Source organism: Petromyzon marinus, unplaced genomic scaffold (genome assembly GCF_048934315.1).
Source record: "Petromyzon marinus isolate PM22_M1 ecotype Great Lakes invasive population unplaced genomic scaffold, UKy_Petmar_22M1.pri1.0 PM_G_Scaffold_173, whole genome shotgun sequence".
NCBI lineage: Eukaryota > Metazoa > Chordata > Hyperoartia > Petromyzontiformes > Petromyzontidae > Petromyzon > Petromyzon marinus.
Window position 1 is genome coordinate 67,339 of NW_027422732.1, and position 16,902 is coordinate 84,240.

The window sequence follows — 16,902 nt, forward strand, 5'->3', positions numbered from 1 at the left end:
AAGCATCTGTATGGGTAGCTTTCCTGTAGACAGAGTGGCTCATTGAACCATCATGTCTCCTTTTAATTAAGACATCCAGAAAGGGTAGTTTGCCATCTTTTTCGACCTCCATGGTAAATCTGATGGGCAAACGGGATAGGTTTTTTTTATTATCTCTAAAAGTCTTTAAGTTGAAGGTTTGTAAGTAGAGTAGTGCCTGTACAAACTCGGGTGAACGTTTCCCCGCAGCGGCATCGCTGCATCTGACTGGCGGCCACGATGAGCTGGGGCTACCTCACGCAGCTGCTGGAGGAGGTTCATCGGCACTCCACCTTCCTGAGCAAGCTGTGGATCACCACCTTCCTCATCTTTCGCATCATTCTCACGACGGTCGCCGGCGAGTCCATCTACTACGACGAGCAGGGCAGCTTCTCGTGCAACACGGAGCAGCCCGGCTGCGAGAACGTCTGCTACGACAGCTTCGCCCCACTCTCCCAAGTCCGCTTCTGGGTGTTCCAGATCATCGCGGTCGCCACGCCCACCATCATGTACCTCGGCTTCGCCGTGCATCTCATCACCAGGTGCGGAGGTACCCGGAGGGAGTTTTCACAGCGGGGGAGCTACGGTGGAAATTTGAATGGCTGCCCGCAGTTGGAAATGTTTTAATTTGTTTTTTAATTAGGCTGCGCCGTCGATTTGGTCACGAGTTTGAACGGTGAAAGGGCCGGCAAGGTTTCCCCTTGACTTAGGAACGGAGTTCCGTTCCCGAGCCCCCTGTCAGTATGTCCGAACGGCTAGTTCAGTTCAGGAGGGCGAATGTGCGCTGTGTTTAAACACGCATATGGTCAGCGTCGTAAAATATATTCTGCGGTTCAACAGCAAAAAGGGAAGCATTGTTAAACTCTTCAACAATAAGAAATATAATACATTTGCATGCGATATTATAATTGCATAGTGTATCTATATGTATAAAAGGGAAATTTGTGAATGTGTTCAAAATGTTTAGCGTACTTCCTGACATTTAACAAACTTGAGATTTGCCATGTGGGTACTTTCCATACTGTGCACCATGCAAACATTATAAAAATAGACTTGTTTTTTTTTGGGGGGGGTGGGGGGGGAATGATGATGAAGTGTGGCGAGAATCGATATCTGGTGAGCTTTTGTGGTATCAATTAAACGGGAATAGGCCGATTCTAAAGAAATCTACAAACTTCAATTCCTTTGCGCGATCTAAAGAATCGAATCTTGGCGCACGAGCGTACGTTTTTTTTCCGCTGCGCTAATTTTTATGAATGAGGTAATGATCATCGTTTTTTTTTCATTTGTATATGTTATGTTTTTAAGTTTTGAGAAGTTTTTCAATATATTTTCCCCCGGGCAACGCCGGGTGCTTCCCGCTAGTAGTAAATAAAGCGTAAAATAAAGGAAGGTAAATATTTTCACTTACCTCGAGTCCCGATGCTGGCTTGCTTGTAGCGCACAGACATCTACACCAACAACCGCCGTTTGCCACTAAGCGGTGGTGACGTCACCACGGTGCTTGTGCCAGGCTACGTGCACGGTAAGGCCACGCACACACAGACACACGCGGACGCACACGGGGCCACACGCGCACAAAGACAAAAATCCCCCATGTAGCCTTCACAGGCTGTCGGGATAAGCGCTGCTCGTGAGCGGCGCCTCAAAGCACACGAGGGGGGTCTATGGCCAAAGCCACGCCGGGCTGCATTTTTCTCCCCAGTTGGCAAAGTTTTTACAAATCGCATCAGCTACTCATTCGAGGCTGAGTCGACCTAGGGTAGGCCCAGGACCGATTCAGATCATTGCCACCGGCACGGACACTTTAAGTGGTCTCTCAGAGGCGACGATCAGAAGTGAAAGTGGAATCCCGGACAGCCTCGTAGCTGTCGCTGTTCGTCGTAATGTCGCGTTTCATAGCGAGTGCATATTTCCATTTGCTCGCGACGTTTCACACTGAGGGGTGAAACTTAAACGCCGCCGCTCTCTGTCGTGGTAGGATCGAGTACAAGCGAGACGAACAAACCAAGCGAGCCAAGCGAGCCGGCGGCCCCGACCGCGTGGTTGAATGCACGGAGAAAGAGGAGGAGAAGGTGGAGGAGGTGGAGGGTGAAGAAGATGGCAAGGGGAAGCAGCACAACGAGCGGTGGTGGATCAAGACGGACGGCCTGATGGTGGCCTACACCCTCCAGCTGCTGGCCCGCACGCTGGCCGAGGTTGGCTTCCTGGTGGGGCAGTACCTGATGTATGGCTCGGAGGTGGCCCCGCGCTTCAAGTGCGTCCGTGACCCCTGCCCGAATAGCGTCGACTGCTTTGTGTCGCGCCCCACAGAGAAGACCGTCTTCCTTCTGGTCATGTACGCAGTCGCCGGTCTCAGCCTCCTGCTCGAACTGTCCGAGATTGCCTACCTAGGGCTGGGCACCATCCACGACTCACTGAGCGGGAGGCACCGGCTACGGAGCAGGTGGGGGGCCTCGCTGGCGCGGTTGGCCACGGTCGGGGGGGGGGGGAGGTGCGGAAGAAGTTCGGCGCGCGTGCGACCGACTGTGTCGGAGGTTGTCGGCTTCGGTGTTGGATCGCGAGAAACTAAAGCGTCGTCTCGTCAAAGCCGTCAACTTGTAGTAGCGACGTTGCGTCACGTAAACGAAACGTGCCGGGTCGCTACCGGCTCGACACTCGCCGGCTGCGTGTCAGAGAGTGACCCCCAACTACGCCGACGATTCGAGTTTCCGTGATGTTTCGCCGATGATGACAACAGCAAAAGCATCATGGGACCTCCCTTGCCAATAACAAAATATAAGAATTTGTTTTACCCTTTTCTAGCAGTAAAACAGCTGTGTGAACGTGATAACACCAAACGTAAACCTCTTGCAAGGAATCATCTCACTGCATTGGCCACACACACGGTACTTGTAATGAACATGCAAACAGAAACACGCTCTGGTAGTCTATGATGATGATGCATTGTCTTTGAAACTGATTGTTCCACACCAGAGACAGCTTTCTTTAGAGCCTCGTGTGTCTCACCCCGAGCTGTCAATGTCTTCATAGTGGCATTGTCCTCTCATCTAACACTGTTTGAGACTAGGCTCTAAACAAAGCTTTCTCATATTTTTGGTTCTTTCGGTAAAGTCACGTGGAAGGGAAATAATATCGGTTCCGTCAGCTTCCCAACCGCTATATATATAGATGATGTGTGTAGTTTATGGTGTAGTGTATAGTGTAGTGTATGTGTTGATAGCTATGTATATAGATGTTGTGTGTAGTTTATAGTGTAGTGTATAGTGTAGTGTATGTGTTGATAGCTATATATATATAGATGTTGTGTATAGTTTATAGTGTAGTGTATGTGTTGATAGCTATGTATATAGATGTTGTGTATAGTTTATAGTGTAGTGTATAGTGTATGTGTTGATAGCTATGTATATAGATGTGTGTAGTTTATAGTGTAGTGTATAATGTAGTGTATGTGTTTATAGCTATGTATATAGATGTGTATAGTTTATAGTGTAGTGTATAGTGTAGTGTATGTGTTGATAGCTATGTATATAGATGTGTGTAGTGTATAGTGTAGTGTATAATGTAGTGTATGTGTTGATAGCTATGTATATATATGTTGTGTGTAGTTTATAGTGTAGTGTATAGTGTAGTGTATGTGTTGATAGCTATGTATATAGATGTTGTGTGTAGTTTATAGTGTAGTGTATAGTGCAGTGTATGTGTTGATAGCTATGTATATAGATGTTGTGTGTGTAGTGTATAGTGTAGTGTATGTGTTGATAGCTATGTATATAGATGTTGTGTGTGTAGTGTATAGTGTAGTGTATAGTGTAGTGTATGTGTAGTGTTTTAAGGACGAGCAGACTTCTTTAGGAGGCACACTTTGTTTATTGTATTATTTCCTTATACAACGCTTAACACACACAGAGGGATATTCGGTCCCCTCACCCGATACCCTAGGGAGGTACAGCCTCCGGACCTGGCAGGACTCACACGCCTACCGCTAACCTCCTTAATACCTAAGGAGGTACAACCTCCGGACTTGGCGGGACTCACACGTCTACCGCTAACCTCCTTAATACCTAAGGAGGTACAACCTCCGGACTTGGCGGGACTCACACGTCTACCGCTATCCTAGTCCTCCGGCTAGGACCTAGGGGAGGCTATCTGACCCACCGCTGGCCCGGTGGGTCCTGACCACTGGGTATGCCGAGCCTTAGCCCTTAGAAGGGCTGAAAGGCTGGTCCAGGGTCCTAGCTAGGCTTCAGCCCAGTCTTCTATCTTCGTGCAGGGAGAGAACTCCCCGAGGTCCGTTGGGTCACCCGTCTTATACCCCTTCGTGGCCAGGTAGAACCAATCATACATTCCCACGTGGAACCGTCTGATTGGTTCGCACCAAACCCTGGCCACGATCCGTTTCACCTCGACTGACCCCAACCGTTGTACCCAGGGGTAATGCTGCACTGCCCTGCGTGTAGTTAACACCTCTACATATGTGTTGATAGCTATGTATATAGATGTTGTGTGTGTAGTGTATAGTGTAGTGTATAGTGTAGTGTATGTGTTGATAGCTATGTATATAGATGTGTGTAGTTTATAGTGTAGTGTATAGTGTAGTGTATGTGTTGATAGCTATGTATATAGATGTTTTGTGTGTAGTTTATAGTGTAGTGTATAGTGTAGTGTATGTGTTGATAGCTATATATATAGATGTTGTGTGTAGTGTATAGTGTAGTGTATAGTGTAGTGTATGTGTTGATAGCTATGTATATAGATGTTTTGTGTGTAGTTTATAGTGTAGTGTATAGTATAGTGTATGTGTTGATAGCTATGTATATAGATGTTGTGTGTGTGTGTGAAGTAGGTCAGCGGTGGGCAAACACGCGGCCGACACGACGGTGGAGGCATCCAGGATGAAGGCAGTGGCCCACGCCAGTCGCCACGATGGTCACGGAGCGCTGCTAGCTCCCCCGGGCTACCATTCGGTTGTGGGGGCCTCCTCTGACGGGAACCGCACTGGGTGACTTTCGCGAGCGCTCGCAACGTTCATACAATACGGCGTTAACTATTATTCATAATCAAGGTTTTTGGGTTTAGATTGCACTATCTGCTGCACTATCTACTGCACTATACACTGCACTATACACTACACTATACACTGCACTATACACTACTATACACTAGACTATACACTACACTATACACTGCACTATACACTACACTATACACTGCACTATACACTATATACACTAAACTATACACTACACTATCCACTGCACTATACACTACACTATACACTACACTACTATACACTATACACTGCTATACACTACACTATACACTACACTACTATACACTATACACTACACTACTATACACTACACTACTATACACTACACTATACTATACACTACTATACACTACACTACTATACACTACACTATACACTGCACTATACACTACACTATACACTGCACTATACATGCAATATAACCCAAAAAACCCCTCTATGATGGAGAGTGCGTCTCTATATTTGTTAATGAAAATACTCTTCTTGAAATTTGACTCGTTTCTAGGGTGGCAGATGCTGTCGAGCCGGAATCGACGGCGGGTCCCAGAGCGATGTCACCGTCGGAATTGTGGCAGCTCCGTGACGAGGTGCAGAAACTTCAGACTGAGCTGGGGGTGACGTCGAGGCCCCACCAGGAGCCCCCCGAGCAGGACGCTGGCGACGCCTCCCACAAGTCTTGGGTTTAGCGTGCTAGTATTACTCTCGGGCGTCGTTATCGCTCAATCGCTTTTCGCCATCCCACGTTCCATTTACTCGGCCCCCCCCAATGCGCCGCCGCCGTTTGGATCGTCTCGACTTTGAAGGTCTTCGTGACATTCTTCCGTCGAGATTCAATCGGAGGCGACCGTCTGCGCTTTTAAGATTCGAGCGGCAGAGCGCGGGCACCCCGCTAACCCGCTCGCGACGGCACGGGGGGCACGCCAGCACCCAGCCTCGTGGCTCGGGGGATTCGGCGCTGGGTTTGTAACCCAGAGCGTTGAGAGTTCAAATCTCCTTAGAACGCGTTTTGTGTGGCATTGTGGCTTTCGCATTCGGCCAACGTATAAATGCACGAGTCGGGGGGGGGGAATGTTTGCGTGAGTGTTTAATCAATATGGAGGTGTGTTTTGATTAAAGCAACCCAAATATTTTTGTTACTTTAGCTTACTTCTTAATTTGCGTGAGTTTCTGTTTTCGTTGTTTTGTTAAACTTCCTCGTTCATCGGTGGATAAGAGGGCCTGAGTTTAGCGGGCACGTCGTTATTATACCGTAACAGCCTGCTCCGATTTATATTTTGTCAAACCAAAAGGCGTTTAAGATGCTGGCTATGCGGTTTGTGAACAGCTGTGGCCAAATCTGAACGGCAGGTGACAGTGTTGTATGTATTGTTTTTCTGAAAAATATTCAATAAAATTGGGAAATTTAAATTATTATTGTGTATTTCATGTTAATTGATGCTAATTGAGTAAGTTTAATGTGATCAATCGCACACACCCACTAAACACACGCACACCCCCACTAAACACAGACACGTAGGTAAAATAAAATAAATGAAAACTAAATTAAATCACGACGTTTTGGAGGCAACACAAGCTTCCGTCTTCAGATGGAAACCGTCAGCAATATTGCTTTGATAGCAGGCTACAGTCTACATTAGTGGTTTATTATTTTATTTTATGATAGACAACAACCGCCATTGGTCACTAAGTGGTGGTGACGTCACCACGACGCTTGTGTCAGGCTATGTGCACCTTGAGGCCAAGTGAAGTGTCGAACGCCCGCTGGCATGTCACGGGGCAGACCCAGGTGCCACTGGTCGACTGACTGAGATGACTGGCTGATGCACCACCTGTGCCCCCTACTGTGCCAACTTGCTGTGCTTTAGACAGACACACAGACAGACAGGACAGGCGGACAGACACAGACAAGAGGAACACCGAGACAGAGAAAGAAAGACAGAGAGACACAGGCAGAGAGAGACACAGAGGCAAACAGAGATACAGACGTACAGAGAGATGTTGAATCGAACACACTTAACTCGCTCCATTGAAAGAGATTCCTCGATCTTTGCCCATCCCCGAAAGTCGTTATAGTTTCTTGTGTACATGTAAGCAATGTGGGATATCGATGTACACGGATATGAACAAGATCAGCAGACAAAACGTCTTTCATACTCTTTGGTTCTTTCAGTAAAGTCACGTAGGTAGAAAAAATAAAATAATAAAAAAAGAAATCACGATGTTTCGATCACAACACGAGCAGTCATCCTCAGGCGAAACATCCAGACATTGTCGCGGCAGAAGTCACGTGAGTTACAGAACGTGACAAAGGTGCTCCCCCCCCCCCCCCCCCGTGGCTCGCCCCGCTCAGCTGAGCATTGTTTTAATGCGGTGGGGTCACGTGAAATGTATTCTGTAAAAGGAAGGTACTTTGAAAACCCACTGGCTTTACTCTTTTACAGTGAGGGAAAAAAGTATTTCATCCCCTGCTCATTTTGTACGTTTGCCCACTGACAAAGAAATGATCAGTATATAATTTTAATGGTAGGTTTATTTGAACAGTGAGAGACAGAATAACAACAACAAAATCTGGAAAAAGGCATGTCAAAAATGTTATAATTTGATTTGCATTTTAATGAGGGAAATAAGTATTTGACCCCTCTGCAAAACATGACTTAGTACTTGGTGGCAAAACCGTTGTTGGCAATTACAGAGGTCAGACGTTTATTGTAGTTGGCCACCAGGTTTGCACACATCTCAGGAGGGATTTTGTCCCACTCCTCTTTGCAGATCTCCAAGTCCTTAAGGTTTCGAGGCTGACGTTTGGCAACTCAATCTTCAGCTCCCTCCACAGATTTTCTATGGGATGAAGGTCTGGAGACTGGCTAGGCCACTCCAGAACCTTAATGTGCTTCTTCTTGAGCCACTCCTTTGTTGCCTTGGCCGTGTGTTTTGGGTCATTGTCATGCTGGAATACCCATCCACGACCCATTTTAAATGCCCTGGCTGAGGGAAGGAGGCTCTCACCCAAGATTTGACGGTACATGGCCCCGTCCTCGTCCCTTTGATGTGGTGAAGTTGTCCTGTCCCCTTAGCAGAAAAACACCCCCAAAGCATAATGTTTCCACCTCCAGGTTTGACGGTGGGGATGGTGTTCTTCTTGGGGTCATAGCATTCCTCCTCCTCCAAACACGGCGAGTTGAGTTGATGCCAAAGAGCTCCATTTTGGTCTCATCTGACCACAACACTTTCACCCAGTTGTCCTCTGAATCATTGAGATGTTCATTGGCAAACTTCAGACGGGCATGTATATGTGCTTTCTTGAGCAGGGGGACCTTGCGGGCGCTGCAGGATTTCAGTCCTTCACGGCATAGTGTGTTACCAATTGTTTTTTTGGTGAATATGGTCCCAGCTGCTTTGAGATCATTGACAAGATCCTCCCGTGTAGTTCTGGGCTGATTCCTCACCGTTCTAATGATCATTGCAACTCCACGAGGTGAGATCTTGCATGGAGCCCCAGGCCGAGGGAGATTGACAGTTCTTTTGTGTTTCTTCCATTTGCGAATAATCGCACCAACTGTTGTCACCTTCTCACCAAGCTGCTTGGCAATGGTCTTGTAGCCCATTCCAGCCTTGTGTAGGTCTACAATCTTGTCCCTGACATCCTTGGAGAGCTCTTTGGTCTTGGCTATGGTGGAGAGTTTGGAATCTGATTGATTGATTACTTCTGTGGACAGATGTCTTTTATGTCTACAGGTAACAAGCTGAGATTAGGAGCACCCCCTTTAAGAGTGTGCTCCTAATCTCAGCTCGTTACCTGTATAAAAGACACCTGGGAGCCAGAAATCTTTCTGATTGAGAGGGGGTCAAATACTTATTTCCCTCATTAAAATGCAAATCAATTTATAACATTTTTGACATGCGTTTTTCTGAATTTTGTTGTTGTTATTCTGTCTCTCACTGTTCAAATAAACCTACCATTAAAATGATAGACTGATCATTTCTTTGTCAGTGGGCAAACGTACAAAATCAGCAGGGGATCAAATTCTTTTTTCCCTCACTGTATATAAGTGTTGTGTCCTTAACTAACCACACGGAGACATCTGGTTGAGGCAACGCAATTATTATAACTCTTTCGAACTCGGCTCTACACACTACTGAAACACGAAGGGGTACGTCCCCTTCCACCCGATCGCCTACGGGAGTGACAGCCTCCCTTCTATCGCAGCCTGCACAATCCGGGCTCTGCTACCCACGGGTCCCTTAGCCCGGCGTTAAGGGAAGACTGGACGACCCGTCCTAGCCAGGGTACGGGAGCTCACCTCTGGTCTGCTACAACCCGGCTCTGGCTAGAGCCTGGGGAGGGTCCCAGGGTGTCCGAGCCACCTCTGGTCCGCTACAACCCGGCTCTAACAAGAGCCTCGGTTGAGGGTCCCCGGGTGCCGGTCCAGTCTTCAGGTCTTCGGATGTCTTCAGGCTTGAGTTAGTGAACACTGCCTCGGCCCGTCCAGAGGGCCGGCCTTTTATCCTCAGGTCGGGGTCACCCCTCCCCTCCTGACCCCCCCCCACCTCCCAGAACCTTCTGAAAGGTTTTAAGGGGCCTTAGGGACGGGTGGGGGGTCAGGGGTGTCAGTCTCCGATCACGGGGGGGTGGGGCGGGGGTTTAACCTTTGGTCGACCCCTACGCACCGCGCTCTCTCTCGGCTGCCCCGTTGACCTGTGAATGTGGTAGCAGGTCAGCTTACAGTGCCTTGTTATGGCGCTTACGCACAACTTCGTGACGAACACTGCACGTTCCGTCATTTTCATGCATGGGGTGCTGCAAACCTACGCGCCCCCTGCATGAACGACAGAGGCGCAGGGACAGACGTTCGATCGTGTTGAAATCGATCTGCAGACGACGGTCTTCTCGCACGGCAAGCTTTGTGTCGCCTCATCTCGATCCGGCGATCCCAACCAGGTGAAAGTCCGCATCGAACGGAACCCCTGGCAAAGCCATCTACTTAACGACGAGAGAAAATTCACACGAAATATCGTTTTCAATGAATAAGCTGTCAATGAAGAAATACAATTATATAATTCAAAACATAATACAATTCAAAGTTGTTTCATTTTCAAACTTCAAAACGGAGCATTGGGAGCTTGCGTGGATGCGTCGTTCTTGTGCATTTTTTTTCGTGACTTTCCTGGCCCAAGGCCGCAAATGGTTGTGAGGGGCGCCGCAGGCGGTCAGCCTTGCTTCAACCCTTGGTTGTGAACATCCAGACGTTAATCAGCAAGGAGCATTTCTAGTCCTAGTTCGACAAAATCTACGTCAACACGTAATACAAAACTACAATTTGTGTTGTAGAGAATGAATCTCCTCTACGTGTAACCTTTGAGAGGTATGCCATGTAACTGATTAATGATCCGAGTGTGCTCCCTATTTCAAAGACAATGAGTTGCTCCAGAGGGAGAAGCTTCCTGAAAACACAAAATACCCTTTGACCTGTATGACAAGAACAATGAGTCTCACCTGAGTTATCTGTACAGGTTACTTCCAAAACACACACTTTGTCCTAACATCACTTATTCAATGTTTAACCCTTATAGACAAAATGGTACATGTATGCACACAATCAGACAAGTATTATTGACAGGCATATTAACAAAATTCAATTACTGCACTGAAATATACTGCATCAGGTTACATCGCATTAACAAGAAGCTATTTTAGTATGTACAACATACTATTGCGCCATTCAAAACGAGTAGGCCATTGCATACTGGCGTCTGGGTCAAAATTGATCAAATTCTAAACATTACTTACAAACTCCACAACTAATATGCCACATCAACCATCGCCTCCTACTGACAGGCTCTTGTGCACATGCAGGCCGGAGCAGGGCCACCACCTTGTGCCACACAGGGGCAGCTGCTACTTGGGGATGCTCTTCGAGTGTTTGAGACGAGATACGACACAAAACTCCGAATTGCCGAGGCGATTAAGCAAGCACCATATAAATGGAATTATTAGAACCTAGTGAATGCTTGGGAGCTTATTCGACTCTCGCTCCTGGTTAGAGATCTACCCAACCCACAGGTCCACAAAGACTGGCCGCTCTTACCCTGCAGGTTGAACCTAGGAATTGAGTGTTCAACTTCATTCTTGTCATTAAAGGCCTGTGATAAAGGTGCATCTATTGGAGCGACATCGTTTCAAGCTTACATATCTACCGGGTCTCCATTTGAGTTTGTATTGTCTCGGAGGAAGTCCACCCACACCTCCACTTCCACAAACTGCTGGGAGTTGCCTCGCTCTGCCTCACAGTCAAAATTCACCTCCTGCTTCACGTTGCCTCCATCGATGTGAAGGTCCCATTTTGGAGTTGAATCTTCATCTTCACATTTTACCCTCACTTCTTCGCTCTTCACTTCTTCACATTTCACCTTGACCTCTTCAGATTTCACCTCGATACCTTTAAAAGTGTCCAAGCTGGGATTTTCTTCCGGTTGTTTCATGAGGGATGGGCTCATTGCGTCACTTTGACTTTCACAAGCTGAATTCAGACTCGACTCCTTGTGGATCTTCTGATGCTTTTGTGTTCTCTGGTGTACTTTAAGATTTGATGACTGTACAAACGCCTTCCCACACACACTGCACTTGAAGGGTTTCTCTCCCGTGTGTGTTCTCTGGTGTATTACAAGAGCAGATGAATGTGCAAATGCCTTCCCACACACACTGCACTTGAAGGGTTTATCTCCCGTGTGTGTTCTCTGGTGTATTACAAGAGTAGATGAATGTGCAAACGCCTTCCCACACACACTGCACTTGAAGGGTTTCTCTCCCGTGTGTGTTCTCTGGTGTTCTACAAGAGCAGATGAACGTGCAAACGCCTTGTCACACACACTGCACTTGAAGGGTTTCTCTCCTGTGTGAGTTCTCTCGTGCCGTGTGAAATCTCCAGTCCGATCCGTGCTGTATGCACACCGGTCGCATTGGAGCCTTGTCATACCGAGCTGCGCTGAGTGCATTTGCTCCATGAGACCAATTCTGCAGAGGAAGCATCAGAGGAAGCGTCAGCTGCTGACAGAAAAAAATAATATCCACACTATCTACACGTCAGTATCGATGCACAGAGGAAAGCATATATACACAGTAACACGTGACTTACACGTCTATACTTATTCACATATTCATGATATAGTGGAAAAATGTCCCAAATTCATCACACGGGCTGTTATGGCACACAATGAGAGGGCAAATGGTCATGAACATGCCTGGAAGCCCTCGTATCTTCAAAATGAATGTTCACCCAAAACTCTGAGTACACAATTTCAGCTGTCTGGCTACAAAAGGAATATTTATGAGAGCTAAATTCAGCTGACGTAGCAAAGGGTGTTGAAAACAATACTATTTGTGTTAGGCAGAAATTCATAAATTAATGTTCAATCGCAACTTAGAGGTGTGAATCCAGGCTCAGATGTCCTTAAATGCTGGGATGAACAGTTCCGACTTCAGCTGAATGTGTGTGCTGTGTTAACTTCCTGTTTCCATTCTTATAAAGAGTTCCAGAGGAAAAGAAAAGTAAACTACTGTTATGATATAACCTCCGTGTTCAACAGAGTTAATAGACTTTACTGCAAACACAAACTGTACACTGTCACTGGGCAAACAGGCGGTGGCGTGTCTAGAATCATGCCTGGCCACCTTCATCTGCTCAGCATTAACGCTTCCTCACTCCACCAAGTAATTAATTGAGGATCAACGAACATATCCGAGGCTAACTGGAGTTTGCGTGTCTCTCTCCGTGGTGAGATGTTAACTACCTCACCTGGTATACAGGAGGTCGTGGGTTCGATCCCGACCCTGACGCCTGCTGTATATTTGGAGTTTGTGTGTCACTCCGTTTAGCATCTTTGACCGATAGACATTGACACACGTATTCTTGTTTCTTTCGGTAAAGTTACGTAGACAGAAAATAACAATAACAGATAATACAATTACATTAAATAAAGACCACTTGTGTTGCGATCAAAACGACGTGAGTTTTTTTGCTTTATTTACATTTTTTTTGTTATTTTCATTTAATTTTCTATCTACGTGACTTTACCGAAAGAACCAAGAATATTAATTCCTGCAGTCACCAAAGTTTTAAGTCAAAACATTCACACACGTTGACAAAGCCCCACCTTGTGTTGTGTGCAGGTCGCTTCTGATAACAAGAGCGGTATAGCAGCTCAAGCGGGCTTGGCCTGCTAACAAAAGAAAATAAAAACTACGTGAATATTTACAATAAAACAAAGTTACAAAGTGGCGAGCCGGGTGAAGACAAATTAAACTTAAGCGTGATAATTAAAGTGAATGCAATCAGGCGAGGGCAGGAGGCAAGGCCCCGCGTGGCTAGGCCCCGCGTTGTAAAGTTCCAACCTGGACATCGATTCCCATGCTCGCTGCTACTCAATTGACATCCCTGAGAGAGAGAGCGAGGCTCTACCTTGGTAAACAACAACAACCACCACCACCACCAAGAGAATTTCTCACCTCGGATTTCAGTGCAAGCGCGGATCGGCAGCTTCTTGTTACCTCGCGACCTCACGCGTGTAAGCAGGTAACATGACGTAACTTCCGGGGTAAGAGATGCGCCCCTCCCATAATAAGCGGCTCTGTAACTGAATAAATTATGTTAATGAGCCCGGCCCATATGTCGAGGGATGGGGCGTGGCTGCTGAACTCGTCGCAATGAACTCTCAACGGCTCCAACGAATACATTATGTTAATGAACCGCCAGTCACTGGGCGTAGCTTTGCCCAAATAAGGATTGGCACTGGATTGATATCGGCAGTGACCCAAGCGGAGGTGACGTCACGCTCAAGAGCGCTGTGGACGGGGGAGGGCTGAATACCTTGGTGACATGACGTCACTAGCTGCCACTTCATGCCGATGAGGTCATGGGGATGGAGTTTAAGTTGATTTACATTCATTTTCCATTGCCCCCTCCCTTGAGTGCGTGAACTCAGCAACAACGTGGACATTATTGTGTATACGTACACACTATGTACACTTTGAGGCCACGTGAAGCGTCAAAGGCTCGCTGGAAGGAGGAAGTCGCGTGACAGACTCAGCAGTTGCGATGGGTTAACTGATGGATGGCTATCGATTATAAATCACATATCCCCGAGTCTCACCTGTGAGTGGCACCGCCTCACGCTGTCGTGGATCCCCACGTGGCTCGGAGCCTCAAAAGCTCCGTAACTCCTGGGTGGTGATACAAAGACAAAGATCCCCCGTGTAGCCTTAACAGACTGTTGGGGCAAGTGCGGTTAGCAAGTAGCAGCACCACGTATGAAGGCCGGCGCGGCACGCGAAGGGAGTGGGTGGCCAGCACCGTGCCCGACCGCCTTTGTCTCCCCAGTAATGATGTTTGCACACCACACCGGGTACTCACTTGAGGCTGAGTCGACCTAGGGGAGGCCCTGAACCGGTTTAAATAATCGTCACTGGGTGTTGGCTGTGAGCGGGAATCAAACTCGGGTCGTTATGTTCGTAGAGCAGCGTACTAACCGCTAGACTACCGCCACACACTTTACACACACACAGTATACACACACACAGTGTACACACACACAGTACACACACACAGTGTACACACACACAGTACACACACACAGTACACACACACACAGTACACACACACAGTACACACACGCACAGTACACACACACAGTACACACACACAGCACACACACAGTACACACACACAGTACACACACACGGTGCACACACACGCACGACACACACGCACAGTACACACACACGCACAGTACACACACACGGCACGCACACACACACACAGTACACACACACGCACAGTACACACACACACGCACGACACACACACGCACGGTACACACACACGCACAGTACACACACACGGTACACACACAGTACACACACACGGCACGCACAGACACACGCACGATACACATTTTAGTCATTTTTTATTTAATTTTTATTTTCTATCTACGTGACTTTACCGAAAGAACCAGGAATGTGAACTGCATGAAATATAAAGCGGGTCACGTGCACGCCTCTCGACCAATCGAAATACGCGGCGTTTTTTTAAACCGAGGGGCGTTTCCCCACCCCGCCCACCCTGCCCCCCGTCCACCCCGCCCCCTTACACCCCGCCCCCTTGCACCGCCCCGCCCTCTTCCACCCCGCCCCGCCTCCTTCCACCACGCCCCCTTCAAACCCCGCCCCTCCTCCACCCGCGTCTCTCCGTGAAGGTTTGAAGGCCCAGTTCAGTTTATTTTGGTTATAGCCCTGTGAGCCATTCGGCTCTTGAATCGGAGTGCAACCACAACAAACACAAAAAAACAAAAACACGAACAAGAAAAACATCTTAAAGTGACTATGTGTGACTGTGCAAACAGAAAATCCATGAAAAAAAACAGCAAAATATTCCTGAAAAAAGAAGCCGTACATCAACGCTGTGTGCAAAAAATCCCAGTGGGATGCAAGTCAAACAACAACAACAACCACAATAACTTAGATTAAGGCCATCAGTCTAACTCCGTACTACAACAAAACAAACATGTCCAAACCTAAAAACGTTTTCCAAATCACCCATAAATAAAGCCATAATTGCAACGTAACAGCGATCACAGGGACTGTGACCGAATTTTTACAATAAACTACATAAATAACATGTAACACCAAATCCTAGAGCCATAGTTGGCTGCATGAGTTACTCCACAACAACAGAAGCATCCTTCTGAGTATCAAATTATTCAATGTACCTTTAAGATCAGCACGCTAAATCAAAATACAGATAATACTTTGCAGCGTCATCCGGAGCGAAACATTTTATTTTATGTTACGCCAATGAATAGCAGTGGCAGCTAGGGGTGTACAACTACTCTAGAGCAGTTTTGAGAGAAGATCTCATTGGTAGCGATTCAAGTTGCAGTTTATTGGCAATAGCATTCCAGACTCTGGGGGCATCAATAGCAAAGGCCCTTCCTACGGCAATAGGGAATGTGAAGCTGGTAAATGAGCGAAGACCTGAGGTCAAATTTGTTATTTGAAACAGAGTGGAGATCCAGCAGGTAGTCTGCGGATTTTTTTGTAAGTACATCGTGAATAAATAAGATCTGGTGCACAAGCCGTCGAACATTAAGATACATTAAGTTTGACCCAATGTAGAGATCACAGTGGTGAGTCCTATATGTGCAGTTCAATGTAAATCTTAAGGCCGAGTGATAAATGGAATCAAGCTTCTTCAGTACAGTACTTGGGGCTGATTTATACACGATGTCACAGTAGTCAAGTAGAGGCAGTATGGTAGCTTTTATCAATTCCAAACGGAACATTGGGGGGAAGCAGTGCTTGTGTCGATACAGAAAACCAATTTTTATTTTTGTCTTTTTACCAATATAATCAATGTGATCTTCAAAATTCAGTTTTGAATCCAGGATGACCCCAAGATACTTATAGATCTTGACTTGCTCTATTTTATAATTATTTAAGGAATGTAATTGGGGAAACATAACTTCCTGCTTTAGTCCTGGTGAGAAGCATAGCACCTTGATTTTGTAGGTATTCAGGACTAGTTTAAGAGCAACTAGCGGATGTTGTAGTTTGTTGAAATCACCCTGTAGCTTAGCAATCACGTCATCCAGAGAGCGGCCAGCAGTAATCAGTATTGTGTCATCTGCAAAAAGATTTACCCTGGAATGATCCAGGTCAGTGCCCAAGTCATTGACATAAAGAGAGAACAAAAGGGGGCCGAGGATGGAACCCTGTGGAACCCCTTTTGTTATCTTCACACTGTTTGACCTCCAACCATCTGTGAATACAGTTTAGGTGC

General features: G+C 46.8%; 2 protein-coding genes across 2 annotated transcripts; one reads left to right on the top strand and one right to left on the bottom strand.

Annotated features, from left to right (window-relative positions):
* Window positions 1-232: 232 nt before the first annotated feature.
* On the top strand, window positions 233-5,757 carry LOC142911201 (gap junction gamma-1 protein-like). The gene is made up of 3 exons (XM_076060304.1): window positions 233-560; window positions 2,000-2,464; window positions 5,577-5,757. The coding sequence occupies exons 1-3, from the start codon at window positions 259-261 to the stop codon at window positions 5,755-5,757; spliced, it is 948 nt and encodes a 315-aa protein (XP_075916419.1). The 5' UTR covers window positions 233-258.
* A 4,347-nt stretch (window positions 5,758-10,104) lies between these two features.
* LOC142911196 (uncharacterized) lies at window positions 10,105-13,281 on the bottom strand. Its single transcript, XM_076060297.1, has 2 exons — window positions 13,223-13,281; window positions 10,105-12,083 (listed from the first exon to the last, which is right to left on the bottom strand). The coding sequence occupies exon 2, from the start codon at window positions 12,071-12,073 to the stop codon at window positions 11,255-11,257; it is 819 nt and encodes a 272-aa protein (XP_075916412.1). The 5' UTR covers window positions 12,074-12,083; window positions 13,223-13,281; the 3' UTR covers window positions 10,105-11,254.
* Window positions 13,282-16,902: the final 3,621 nt, after the last annotated feature.